Source organism: Micromys minutus (genome assembly GCF_963924665.1).
Source record: "Micromys minutus genome assembly, chromosome: 17".
In the NCBI taxonomy this organism is placed as follows: Eukaryota; Metazoa; Chordata; class Mammalia; order Rodentia; family Muridae; genus Micromys; species Micromys minutus.
The window spans coordinates 27,904,751-27,919,163 of record NC_137952.1 but is presented as its reverse complement, the minus strand read 5'-3'; the positions used below and the strand labels follow the sequence as shown (position 1 = coordinate 27,919,163).

Below are 14,413 nucleotides of genomic sequence, written 5' to 3'. Positions count from 1 at the left end.
CTCCACATCCTCTAAAAAAAAAAAAAAAAAAAAAAAAAAGATAATCTGCAGGTGCTAGAGCCAGAAGAGGAACAAATACAGAAGAAGGAAAAACTTCTAAGAAGATTCCAACAATCTAGAGGTTAATATTCCTTAAAATCAAATTTCCAGAAGAACTGTATCTGGAATAAAATGTAAGAAGATATACATTACTACTCTTTATATGTATTTCAATTAAATACATATTTCTCCAGTTAAAACAACTATAAGCTATAAGTGTGGTGGGAAGCACTCACTTTGGTGGAGAGGTATAGCTTTGTGCACCTGCAGTTAGCTTGTCCATGATTTTGAAAGAGGCTAAAATGTAAAATTAGATCTGGAGAGATAGAAAACACCTAGTCATGTCAAAAAACAAAACAAAACAAAAACCCCTCCCAACCCCCCCCAAAAAAACCAAACAACCCCCCCAAAAGACAAAACAACAACAACAAACTTTTATAGTGAAAATGAAAGGAGGAAAGAAAGAAAGCCTCATTAAACTCAGTTTTTGGCATTATTTTAATTCAGTGTGCAAACATGAGGAGACCTTGCTGTCTTCTAATTTCAAAGAATGAGCCTCGGAAAGGCACAGGAAGAGATGGAACCATCTAAATGGAGGTACGGGGGTGGGGTGGGGAGCAGCCCGCTTAAAATCCATGTCTTACAGTTTGGAAGGCAACCTTTCCACTCTTAAAAGTTAGCCAATCCTCCGGAAAGTACTTTATGAGAAGTTAGCTATTAACATTACCCAAATCCCTGTAGAACCAATAAAGAACTGCGAAGCCGAGAGCAAGCATTCAAGGAAGTGCTTTTAAACATAAACGAAGCCATCAAAGCTAGAAGGTTGTTTTTGAAGTCAGTTCTTGGGGGGTGGGGAGGAGCAATTGCCCTTTACCTGATTTCCTCTTTCTCAGCTGCTTCCATGGCTTTCCTGTTAAATCTGCCTGGCTCCTAATGGCCACAGCCTCAGGCGATCTTTAAAAACCGGTAACAAGCAGGCTTGCTAAATTATAACCCGCACTCCATCACAGTTAAGAGTCCCCTTCGGGCGGAGGTCAAACTTTTTTTTTTTTTTTTTTTCCAACCTGGGATTTTCTCAAGCGTTAACCAGCGTGTTTACAGGGATAGTGTACTTGATAAATATTTCTAGGTTGAGAGTGGCTGGTGAACCTTCTTTTTATTGGCGAAGAAGATTAAAATCTAGAGTATGAGCAATAGGAAGCACCAATAAGGGCCTGTCTCAATGGCTGTCACTCTACGATACCGAAAGCTGACCTGATCTCTCCTCACTTTTAGTTTTCAGTGGGGAGTACCGTCTGGATCACTGCTGGACGCTGATGTAGCCTGTCAAACTATGCTGCAGCTGACCCACAGTCTTTCATGGTCAAAGGGTCTTTGGAGCTCATGAATCGTTTCTACTCCAGACCTGCCAAATTCCAGGCTCTGATTCCACAGCTCGACAGCCAGAGAACTCAATACTGGATGTCATGTATCCATTGTGCTCGCTTCTACAGATGTCTGACCGGCGCCTGACCTTGGCTTGGAAAGGATGAGGGGCGGGAAGAGCAAAGACTTGACCGCCGCACTGAGTTTCTTTAAGGACTGGAAGAACAGGGGGAAGCACCGGACCTCTAAAACTCTGGTAGTTCACCTCCTGGCCACGATAGAAGCGAGACAGGAAGACGGCTGAGCAAGAAGCTCAAAGTTTCTGGAGACCTCTGAGGTTCGGAGGGGTGTGTGTGTGTGTGTGTGGGGGGGAAACCCACAATTTCAAGGACCCGGATAATCCCGCCCCCAAAGCAGAGCCGGAAGAGAGTGGGACGAGCCGGAAGAAGGCGGGACTAGCTAGCCAGAAGGAGGCTCAATGCTTTGGGTAGGCGCTCTATGGCTGTGAAGATGGCGGTGGCTGCGTGGCTTCAGGTGTCTCCTGTCATTTTTCTCCTTTTAGGAGCGCAGCCATTCCCATTGTCGTTTCTTGGAGCAGGTCCAGCACCCGTGTTTGCTGCAGACAGATCCAAGTGGCACATTCCTATGCCGTCGGTGAGTGTTGGAGTCACTACTGAGCCTAGAGGGGGTAAGAGGTGGGGCTACGGTGGCCCAAGGGGTCCAGGAAGATTTCTGGAAAGTCGGGTTCCCAAAGTGGGTGGTATACCCAGAACGTTCGTGTAGCTGCCGACGGAGTTCTTCCTGCCCAGAGCTGAGAGCTGGGCTGTTTGCTGTAGGCAAGGAAGAGTGTCAGGGCCAAGCGTGTTCTTACCGGGAGAGTAACAGAACTTTCTGTACCGAACACCAGAGAAACTTAATACTCAGGTAGACATAGTAGTTTCTCTTTCAGCTAGAATGTTACTAAGTTCCGTAACTTAGGGTTGGATGGAAGGGATATGTGAATAGAAGACTTCATTTTTAACTCGCCTCCACGCGTGTGTGTGTGTTTGTAAAAATAGTTCTACGGATGAAGTGTCCCTACGAAGGAAAAATAGTTCTACAGTTTGATTTGGTTTAAACTTCGAAATGTTTTTGTGATTAGGGGATTTGGGGATTCAGAAAATGCATTTTAACATGCGATTGACCAAAACAAAACAATTCTAAGGCTAGTCTTTCGTTTGGATAGTTAATTGATAGGTCGACCCATTCCCCTTCCAGTTTTAGAATCTCGTTTGACTTAGTACTTCGAACTACAAAACCCAGATTTAAGTGAGAACCGCTTAAAAAACCATTAGCCATTTAGTTGACCTTTTTGCTTCATTTTTGTCCTGTTCACTGTACATTATATGGCAAATATTATAGCTTATATTCACGTTGGTAAAAGCTTTTGGTTTTTGAATTGTAGTCTTTTATTACTGAAATGAGTAATAGTTACTTTTAAATTTAAAAGTAAAACTGGTGAAAAGCTACTCAAAAGTAATGATCGGTTTTTCTGAGGGATGATTAGTGAGTAAAAGGAACTGTCCAACTCATGTACTTTTAAGTTAGCTTGAAATTTGTACAGTTCCTGCTTAATGGCCTGCGGGGAGGGGCAAGAGCCAATAGTTAGGATGTAATTGACTTTCACTAAAAGAAATGTTGCCGTCTTTTTAATTAAGAAAATTAATTTGAATATTTTATAAATGTAGGTATCCATATTTTGTCTTGAAAATAGAAATGCTCTAATGTTAACTATCTTTCTTTTACTTTGCAGGGGAAAAATTATTTTAGTTTTGGAAAGATTCTTTTCAGAAATACTACCATCTTACTGAAATGTGAGTTTCTAAACTTCCTTAAGTTATTCAGGCCCTTTAAACTTAGGAAATTCTTCTCTGCCTTAGTTTGCTTCTGTATGTGCGTGTGTTTGTGTACATGTAGGAACATGTATGTATATTCGTGTGAAGGTCTGAGGTCAATTGAAGCTTGAGGACTGGCTAGACTGACCGACCAGCCTCAGGGGTCTTCCTGTGTGTTTCTCCTCAGCACTGGAATTATAGGCATGGATCACATTTCTATATGAATACTAGGGATCTGAACTCAGGTCCTGAAGCATCTTACCAACAAAGCCATTTCCCTAGCCCATTAATATATTTTTAAGTTCAGAAATGTAATTACCTGGCACTGTTTAGATAAAAATATTTAGTATATAAAGTCCTATCTGTGAATAATATTCTTGGTACTTGTATGAATTTTTATTTTTATTCTCTTGTTTTTCAGTTTGCTATGTTATATATAGATGCACTATTAAATGTAGCTTATATTACATGTTTGTATTACATACTCAATGTGTACTTTATTGAATTCATATTAACTGTTACATTATACAGTGTGTATATATGTACATAAATTATATGTTTAATCATATTTCAGTTGAATTATATTTAATTTTTTTTGTTGAGTGCTTGTATCATTTTTTAATCTGTTCTGAGTCAGAACAAAATTTGTTCTTGTGTGCTTGTTAGCTTTTTACTGAAGACATGGCCCAGGTTTGTGAGACCATGGACTAAGATGTTTAGTATGTTTACCAAGGGAGTGTTTAACACTTCAGGGAACATTGAGTTCATGGATATTACCAGGAAATCATCATTGTATAGAAGAAAACCAGTTTTTCTAGTGAGTGATGCACAGGATCTGGAGCTGAACTGTCCCGTGTGTACTAAAACCTCCTCTTAGCTCTGTAAGTTTTTATTTTAGGAAGTACATGATCATGGGCAGCTCTGTTCTGAGGTGGGGATAGTGTTCTATCTAGATCATCACTGTCGTATGACCCTGTTTGCTTGTTTGTTTGAAGACAGGGTTTCTCTCTAAGTTTGGCTGTCCTGGAATTCGCTCTGTAGACCAGACTGGCCTGGAACTCACCAAAATCCATCTGCCTATGTCCCCCAAGTGCTGAGATTAAAGGTGTGCACCACCACTGCCTACCAGGCTTCTCTGTTTTTTGAAATAGGTTCTTACTAAGAAGCCCAAGACTAGCCTTAAGTTCAGTCTCTCAAGTGCTAGGATTATTAGATATGAATGACCCAAATCTTGCTTCATGTGTTTTTTTGTTTGAACACGCCTTCTTCCTGAAAATGCAATAGTCATAGTTGGGGGATTTTATTCTTTTGTTTAATAAGTGGTTATAAAATAACTTCTGTGTGCTGAGTACTCTTAGGTACCAGAGAAGTGGTAGAAAAGCTCTCTTTTCTCACTGAGTTTGCACTGTAGTGGGAGTGAAAGGAGCAGGTAAATTCCTGTGAAGAATATACTCATGATGGTTAGTTTTTAATTGTCAACAGCACAACTCAGAATAACTTGGGAAAAGAATCTCAATGAGGGGTTGTCTTGATTAGGTTGGTCAGTGGGCATATGTGTGGGGGATTGTATTGATTATCATGTTAATCTGTGTGGGAAGTTCCAACTGAAATGTAGGCAGGCCCATTCCCTGGGTTTGTAGGAGAAATCTGAGTTACACAGCGTGGATGCATACATTCATCCCTCCCTCCTTGTGTTTGGGTGTGGATATGATGTGATTAGCTGCCTAAATTTCACTCCAATGATGGAGTGAACCTGGGATTTTTGTACTAAAATAAACCGTTTCTCCCCCAGGTTGGTTTTTTGTTTTTTGGGTTTTTTTTTTTTTTTTTTTTTTTTTTTTTTTTTTTTTTTTTTGGTCTGGATGTTTTATTTAGCCACAGGAAAAGAAACTTGGACTATACTACATCCGTAAAAATGTCTCCTAATGACTTAAATTTAATTTGAACCACTTACTCTTGTCTGGTGAGGTTGGTTTACTGGCTGTTACTCATGGCTGTGAGGAGCAGAAGGCTGTAGTTGCTTAGCACAGCGTGAAGATTTGTGTTTTACTCCTCTAGTACTGTCTTGTTCTGGTTTGTTTTTGATCACATGGTATTTCGCCAAGTTTAACAATCTGCATATTTTTAAATGTTTACATTTTGTTGTTTTTTGAAAGATCCAAGTTTCCTTAAATCTAGTTTTTAGCTTTTCTCTGTCATCCCCATAGTTTCTCATATTTATCCACTGTCTTTGATTTTTTACTTTATGATTATGGCATATGGCTTCCATAGCACAGGTGGAGCCATGTTCTTTGTCTCTCAGGGTTTGTAATTCAAAGTTTGAAACATTGTCTTACCTACCCTTTAATAATTAACTTACTTTTATATTTGTAACAAAATTCCCAGCATATCTTTCTTTAAGGACTTTAAAAAAATCCATCTATCCATCTATCTATTCACTTATTTTCTGTATACTTGTGAATGAAGGCATTGCATGGTGTATGTGTGGAAATCAGAGGCCACTTGCTAGAGTCAGTTGTCTTCTTTTTCCACATGGTTCCTGGGGATAGAACTTGGCTCTTTAGACTCATTCCCTGACTTTAAACTAACAGCCCCTATCTTTTTATGTTCTCCACTGTTAGTAGCCAAATTATAATTCCCTTTATATCTTTTTCATAAATTCTCAGCTGGTCAGACTTTTGCATATTCAAATAGAGCTCTGCAATAACTATGTTAGATATTTTAAAAATTAGTTTAGGGGCTGGAGAGATGGCACCAGCTACCCTTTCAAAGGACTCAGATTTAATTCCAGCACCCACATATCAGCTCACAATCATTTGTAACTCCAGTTATAGGGGTCTGACACCCTCTTCTGGCCTTCCTCAACATCAGGCTCATTAATGGTATATAGACAAAACAGGCAAAACAACCATATACATAAAATAATAATTTAAAAAGCATTTTTAAAGGTTATTTGAGAAAACCATTTAAAGCAAAGCTAGAGGGCTGCAGAGGTGGCTCAGTGGTTAAGAGCACTGACTGCTCTTCCAGAGGTCCTGAGTTCAAATCCTAACAACCACATGGTGGCTTACAACTATCTGTAATGAGATCAGATGTCTTCTTCTGGTGTGTCTGAAGGTAGCTACAGTGTACTTATATATAATAAATAAATCTTTTAAAAAAGCTAGAAACCTTTTTTTTAATTATTTTTATTATCTTAAATTTTTAATTATTTTTTTGTTTTTTGAGAGAGTCTCTCTATGTAGTCCTGGCTATCCTAGAACTCACTATGTAGATGAGACAGGCCTTGAACTCACAGTGATCTGCTTTCTTCAGTCTCCTAAGTGCTGGGATTCAAGATGTGGGTTATGGCCTCCTGGTTGTATCTTTTGTTATGAATTAAAGTCGATTCCTGGGGCTGGAAAGATGGATTTGTGGTTAAGAGCACTTGTTCTTGCAGAAGTCCCAAGTTCAATTCCTAGTACTCCACATGGTGGCTCACAGCTGTTCAGAACTCTAATTCCAGGATACACATGATAAAGACATACATGTGAGCAAAGCATTCATACACATAAAGTAAATAAATAAACAAAAGAAGATTCCTAAATGTCATACTGATTTTTTTGTAATGCTTGCAAAAATTAAGGAATCTTTAACATTTTGTTTCAAGCTGGAATCAAAGAAATTTTGATTAGATGTTTCTTTTGTTCTAAGCAAAAAGTTAAATTTTAAGTTCAGTCATGTGGTTTTTGGGTTTTGTTTTGTTTTGTTTTTGAGACAGAGTCTCATGTAACTGAAGTTGGCCCTGAACCCCTGCTCCTCCTGTTTCCACCTGCTAAGTACTAGAATTACAGGCAACCAATACCCAGTCCTGCTGTCATGTTTATTTTCGGCATGTTTGCACAGAAGAGTCTCTGGTATCTTGCCCTGCCTCTCCGAGGCAGTTACTTTCTCACATCTGCAGAGTGGTGGTTCTTTAGAATATCAACTTCCAAACTGTGTGGGGTTTTGTCTTGCGTATATGTAATATGGTATGTATGTGTTCAGGTGTTGGTATGTGTGAGCCTGTGCAGGTCAGGGAAGGGTACCAAGTGTATATCTGTATCTCCATTTTATTCCCTTGAAACAGGGTCTCTCACTGAACCTGGAGTTAGGTTGATAGACAGGGGCTGTCGGATCAGATCCTTAGGAACTGGAGTGACAGCCAGCCAGGAGCTACCACATGGGTGCTAGAAACCGAACCTTGGTGCTCTGGAAGAGTAGCCAGTGCTCCTAACTGCTAAGCCATTTCTCTGTGCCCCTTTGTGCATTCTTGCTGATTTTCAAAGTCCAAGCTGTGAATTTTCTCTCAGTGGGTCTGTTTGAAAGCCATTTAACAATCATAAATGTTATGCTATCCTTGATACTGTTTTCTGTTTTTCTCTAGTAAAATTGTGGACTTTGAAAAGATCTTTGATCATTTGTTCTTCCCCATTCTCTTAATCTAACACTCAAATACTGAATTTTTGTATGTATGTGTTCTGCCTGGTAAATACCTGAGTAGTATAGAAGTCTAGAAAGTTGAAGTTTTGAGACATAGGAATAAACCTACAGTTCCAAAGAGATTAAAGAAAGAAAACCTCCTTGGCTATTTTTCTGAGGGCACAGCAATGTTATCTAAAGGTTACCTAGGAATCTGGGTATATAGCTTACTGCTATAATTTTAACACTTGGCCTCAGATCCTGCCTCAAAACAAACACAAGAAAAAAGAAGAAACAGTTCCTTATGTTTAAAAAAAGAATACTGAGTATCAGACTAGGGGGGAATATAAAAAGAATGTAATTTAATAGAGAGATGCTGAAAGAATGCTTCATTTGGAACCCTTGTGTTTACAATGATTTCTTCTTTTCTAGTTGATGGAGAGCCTTGTGACCAGTCTTTGAATATAACCTGGTTTCTGAAAAGTGCTGATTGCTACAATGAAATCTATAATTTCAAGGTAAAGAATATGAAATTACAGACTTTTCCTGTGACTTAATGGTCATCTGGTCCCTGCCTCCGAACTCTATGGATGAAAGAGTAGTGTGTATTGTGGCCCATCAGAGCTGAAAGCATAGTCCACGAGTCTCAGTCTGCAGACCTGTGTCAGCACTTCTCAGGCTTTCAGTCTCAGAATCTATAGCCTTTAAAAAAAACTGTGGGCTTGAAAAGCCTTTTTAAACATTGTTTTGAACATTTGAGTTTATTGTGGTGTTTGTTACTCAAGCCATGGCACGAATAAGATTGTCAGAAGACAGCTTATATAGGTTCTAAGGATTGGACTCCAGTCACCAGACTTGGTAGCAGGCTCCTTTACTTGCTGAACAAATTTTCTGGTCCTCCACAAGGCTTTTGTTTGTTTGTTTCTCTCTTTTAGAAATTGAGCTCTTGCTTTTCTTGCTCTTGCCTTCTTGTCCCTTCTCTCCCCATTCCCTCCACGTGCTCATGGCCAGCATCTTCTCCTCTGCTCTTCCTCTCTCTCTCTCTCTCTCTCTCTCTCTCTCTGCCCCTACTACCCTCTTAACTCCCCTACCCATGCCCTTAATAAACTCTATTCTATACTTTAAAAAAAAGAAATTAAAACAGGGCTGGAGAGATGGCTCAGTGGTTAAGAGCACTGGCTGCTCTTCCAGAGAACCCGAGTTGAGTTCCCAGGACTCACATGCCAGCTCACAACTTTCCATAACTTCAGTTCCAGGAGATCTGACTTCCTCAGCTGGTCTCTGCAGGCACCAGGCATATACTTGGTGCCCAAACAAACATACAGCAAAAACACCCATATACATGATAAAAATAATTTTAAATAAAAATTAAAACAAAATACTGAGATAGTCATTATTTTAAAGTAGCAATAATAAGCTCATTATACATTCATTTAAGTAACATTTTTTTTCGTTGTTTATTTTTTTAAAGAGGGTTTCTCTATGTAGCCTTGGATATCCTGGAACTCACTTTATAGATCAGACTGACCTCAAATTCACAGATCCACCTTCCTCTGCTTCCTGAGTGCTGGAATTAAAGGCATGTGCTATCACCACCCAGTATAAATGACATTTTTAATGAATATAAATTTTTAAAATTAATGGATAAGCCAAGGGTGGTGTGGGACATGTCTATATTCCTAACACTTAACAATTAGAGGTAGGAGGGTCAGGAATTCAAAGCTAAAGATATATGGTTAGATGGTATTTTAATGACCATTTCATGTAATTGGGATATTCTTTTTTATACCACAGCTTACCATGTGGAGTTTCTTAAAGGTTAATTGAAATGCAGCAGCTGAAATCATATTGATGAACTTTTTTTACATTTTATAATATAATGTTCCCAGGTGTCTTGTAATTTTAAAGATTTTATTTATTTTTATTTTATATTTCTGTATTTTATGTGTCTGTATACCATATGGCTCTTGAAGGCCAGAGGAGAGTGCCGGACTCTCTGGAAGTGGACTTACAGATAGCTGTGACCTTGCATGTGGGTGTTGGGAATTGAACCTGGGTCCCCCAGTAGAGCAGCCTGTGCCTGATTTTATGCAGTAGAAAGATAAAGTGGGGCTTCATTTATGTTAGGCAAACATCCTACATGTTGGGCAAACTGTGCTACATCCCCAGCTTCTGTACTGAAGTTTTACAGGAGTGTTGGTGATTGCTTTTGCTTTCAGTGTTCAGAGCATCTATAGCTCTTGCAGAGGACACACATTTTGTTTTGAGCACCCAATTGAACAGCTCAAAACTGCTTGTAACTCCAGTTCCAGAGGATCTAAAACCTGTAACTTCCACAGGCACTCCTGCTTTACACAGTATTATAAATTTATATGTGTGTCTGTGTGTTATAATACATATACATATGTATGTTTGGAATAATATCATAGGAAGGAATGAAAATACTAAAGAATTTAGAGAAATGATGACTCTAGAATTTGGTTTAAAATATTGACCTTTTTCTCTTAATCACAAATTAAACTAATGCTAGAGAGTTTTTACGTTTGAACTTCATGTCATCTGATCAAGAATTTAGGTCCTATTTTCATAAGACATACAAGTAGTTATTTTGGATTGCTACAAAATAAAAGTAAGGAGATGGGACTAGAGAGATGGCTCAGCAGTTGGTATGTACTGTCTTACAGATGGCCCACCCTGCTGATAGCCAAGCTGCTTGTGTTTGCAGCTTCTGAGGGCATGTGTGAACATGATCATATATAAACTTACACATATGTACTCATACTTGTTTTTAAGTATGGAGATGATGGTTTAGATATATTAGAGCCTTTCTAATGAATGTGGTTTGGGTATAGGAGAAAAAGTACAGAATTGATAAATGATATTTTCTTTTGTAACTATCAGAAATGGACTATGATTGGTAGCAACAGTTTTATACCCCAAGCTTATGAACATAAATGTAGATTTTGTTGATTTGGTCAAGTAACTTAAATGTAGTTTCATGTGATAAAAACTCTTTGTATCTGAAAATTTATTAGTCTTCCCAGAATTGTTAGAGAATTACCCTTTTTTGTGAGCCAAAGATTGTAATTCTGTAATCACTTTAAAGGTGTGTGTGTATGTCCAGGTGAATATGTGTACAATCCAGAAGATAGCCTCTAGTGGTGTTTACATGCCCTCTGCCTTGTGTTTCAAGACAAGGTCTCTCATTGGCCAGCTCTCATCAAGCAGGCCCCGCAGGCTGCCAGCCAGTGAATCCCAGGCCCAGCCTGTCTCCACCTGTTATGCACCAGGACTGCAAGGACGCCCCTCCACACTCAGCTTGTTTTACATAGGTTTTGAGGCTCAACCTCAAGTGTTTGTACTTTCACAACAAGCACTTGAGCAACTGAACAACGTCCCAGGCTTCTGTTGGTTTTTAAATGTCCAAGTTATATTTGTAGTACTACATGTTGACTCTGTTGTCCTTCAAATACCTGATTTGAACTTGTATTTTCTCTGTTTTTCTAGGCAGATGAAGTAGAGACATACTTGGAAAATCTCAAGGGAAAAAAAGGCTTGTCTGGGAGATACCAAACATCATCAAAATTATTTCAGAACTGTAGTGAACTCTATAAAGCACAGGTAAACTCCAACAGTGGTTAGAAGGATAGAGAAAAGGTGAAGGAAAAAAAAAGTAATGTCTGAATCTCTCCCGTGTCTATTGTTTATCTATTAGTTCTGTCTTCTAACAGAGATCTCAGTATGAAGGAAAGCCGAACTTTCCTCTCTGCTATAAGCAGATTCTTGTAAAAGTTACATTGCCGCCTCACCATTTCTGAAGACTAGATTGGGTGGCTCTGAGTTCATTCATGCTATCAGCCGTCAGCGCTGGAGAGGGGTCTGTACCATCCAGCTGACACTCGCCCTCCTGAGCATGCTCTCCCCTAGTCTGCTTTCTGTCTCTGAATTTGACAATTCTGGGTACTTCATAGAGGGATTTGAGTTTTGTTCTTTTTGGTATGGATTCTGTTTTCTAGGTTCACCTACCTGTGTTGCAGCATGTACCCAAATTTAATCCCCTTTTAGGAGGGGATGTGTTATATATGTATATAGCACATTCTATTTATCTGTTCATCTGTAGATGGTTATTTAACAAAGCAATATTTTAGTTGGTATGTCTTTAGATAATTAGAGGTTTTAGATTTTATTATTATACATCTGAAATCAAAAGGGCATTGCTACTTTAGGGTTAAATTCTATACCTTGTTTGTGTCAAGAGAAGAGTAATATATGCAGAGTTGAGTAATATAAAAGACTATACATTTATTAATACTGACATAAATATAATCACATGAATGCTATTATGTGAGGGGTATGTGTGTGTATGTGTATGTGTACTAGTATACAAACCTATGATATATATGCTGGTGCTCTTGTCCATGCATTTACAAGTGGAGGCCAGAGTTTGACAGACTGTCTTCCTCATTCACGCCTATTTTATTTTCTTTCTACCTTATTTTATTTTACTTTATTTTTTGAGACAGTGTTGCTCATGGTACCTAGCGCTTGCTGCTTTGTTTGATGGGGTGGCAAGTGAACTGCAGGGATGGGATCTACTTGTCTCTGCTTCTCTCCCTGGAATTACATACTCACAGCACTGTGCTTGGCTTCCTATGTGGTTGCTGGGGCTCCAAGCTGGGGTCCTCATGCTTGAGCATCAAGCAGTTTTTCCTGTGAGCCATTGCCCAGACCTGAAACTCATTTTTTTTTTTTTTTTTTTTTTTTAATTTTAGAAATGGGAGATAACTCCAATTTTTGGATGGAAATTTTTAGAGTGTAGGAAAGTTTGAATGTTGAAAATGGTTTGTTAACAGTGGTTTCACTTTGTCTTTGTTTCATTTGCTTGGAGACACTTAGCAAATGCTGCAAAGTACATGCAGTGCACCGGAAGTGCATCCGCTCAGTTATTAGAAGTGATGGGTTGAAGACTGTAACTTAATAATGGACCAACGAATGAAGTCGTTGATAATTAATTTTGAGGGTCTTGTCATAGCTTAGACCTTATGGAGTAAATAGAAAATTTTTTAAATGGTATCACATTGATGGCAAACAGAAGAAACTATAACATCGAGTAATTTCTTCTCTTGTGTTAGTTCTTTAAATTCATTTCTTCAGCTAGAAGGGTTGGTTCGATTTGGTTATAGAAAGCTGTTTGTTGCATCCTATTACTCTTAGGTCTGCTGTAGTCCTTTCACTCGTAGGATAAGCTTCTGCTGGTAAGGGTTCCTGCCTTCCGGTCTAACAGAAGCATTGAATTGCACAAATCAGTTGCTCAGGAAACAAAATCTTCAGTTACTCAGGACCTTAAGGCTTGTTCCTCATTCTGCCAACCTTCCCCCTGTCCCCCCAATACATAAGCCTGTCTAAGGCTTTGACATTCACAGTTGCCCTCTCATAGGAAGAGTTAGGGACAGTTATGTTCTGTGGGCCACGTCATGCTCAGCAGGGTTTTCTCCACACCTAATTCACTGGAAACTTTTTTTTCTGCTGATACTGTTATTTTTTTTACTGCAATGGTGTATGCTTTGCTTTAGCTATTTCTATGTATTTTGAGCTATACGTTTGTTACTTATACATCTTCAATTTAATTTTTTTATAGAGCTTTTCTGGGGATCTTACACATCGACTTCCTCTTTTAGGAGAAAAACAGGAGGTAATTGTTTTTCTGTGCATATTTCTGAGAGCAGTGTAAAAACTGGGAATTTTCTTAATTTTCTTTTCTTTTTTTAATGTTTAAAGGCTAAAGAAAATGCAACAAATCTTACCTTTACTGGAGACAAAATTGTAAGTATTCGGGCATGTAGAGCAGTAGTGTATATGTTTGATGTTTGAATAGTTTTCTTTTGCTGTTGTAACATGTAAGAAGGAAATTATGCCTAGAAACTGCACACCAAAATAGTGGTAATGGCTGTTTCTAGGTGACACTATGAGTGGTTTTTATTTTCTCCTTTGTATTTTCTAGATTTTTAAAAAACAAACAAACAAACAAAAATCCCATATTACCTTGGGAATCTTTCCCCTCTGTCAAATATTTGTAAACAAGAAGAAACCAGTTCAAAAAAAATTAAACTTAGTCTGAAATGATCTGTGATAGAATATAATTGGAAGAAACTTTAGAAAATTGAAATAAGGCCCAAACTAGTTATTTTTATAAATACAGTTGTGTATTTATAACTATTTTCTGGGGGCCAGAGAATCAGCTTTGCAGTTAAGAGAACGTGCTGCTCTTCCAGAGGACCCACATTCTTTTTGGCTCCCAGCATTAACCTGGCTCCCAGCCACCTGTAACTCTAGCTCCAGACACCTCTTTCTGGCCATTATGTACTCATACACATTTGGCGGACATTAACATAAACACATAGGCATATGATTTTTTAAAAAACTATATTACTAATTCCTCAAAAATATTTCTAGTCTAAAATACAGAGGAAATATATGCTAATTGTTTTACATCATCTTTTTCTCAAAGCTATTAATGTTTTACATTTTAACTCTATTTTTTTAGACTTTGGACTTTCTTTACTTCACAAATCTAACTGACTTTAGAGACCAGGCAAGCCTCCTAAGTGTTGGGATTACAGGTCTGGGCCACATTTCTGCCTTGTGTAACAATTTTATTAAACGTACTATATATCACACAGTCATCCTTTTAAAGT

General features: G+C 38.4%; 2 protein-coding genes across 6 annotated transcripts in view; one reads left to right on the top strand and one right to left on the bottom strand.

Annotated features, from left to right (window-relative positions):
• Positions 1-1,743, bottom strand: part of GANC (glucosidase alpha, neutral C) — a 54,575-nt gene extending 52,832 nt beyond the window's left edge. For all 4 annotated transcript variants that reach the window (XR_013975389.1, XR_013975390.1, XM_080931394.1 and 1 more), the window contains exon 1: positions 914-1,743. Coding sequence is in view for 2 of the 4 variants with exons in the window: in XM_080931394.1 (XP_080787520.1) it covers positions 914-942 (29 nt within the window). In the remaining 2 variants the exon portion in view is untranslated. The remainder of the gene's footprint in view (positions 1-913) is intronic.
• Positions 1,744-1,868: 125 nt separating this feature from the next.
• The window catches only part of TMEM87A (transmembrane protein 87A), a 40,091-nt gene continuing 27,546 nt past the window's right edge, over positions 1,869-14,413 (top strand). For both annotated transcript variants that reach the window (XM_080931478.1, XM_080931477.1), the window contains exons 1-6: positions 1,869-2,058; positions 3,197-3,257; positions 8,151-8,236; positions 11,226-11,339; positions 13,357-13,410; positions 13,497-13,541. In XM_080931478.1, coding sequence (XP_080787604.1) covers positions 1,903-2,058; positions 3,197-3,257; positions 8,151-8,236; positions 11,226-11,339; positions 13,357-13,410; positions 13,497-13,541 — 516 coding nt within the window. In that variant the 5' untranslated portion in view covers positions 1,869-1,902. The remainder of the gene's footprint in view (positions 2,059-3,196; positions 3,258-8,150; positions 8,237-11,225; positions 11,340-13,356; positions 13,411-13,496; positions 13,542-14,413) is intronic.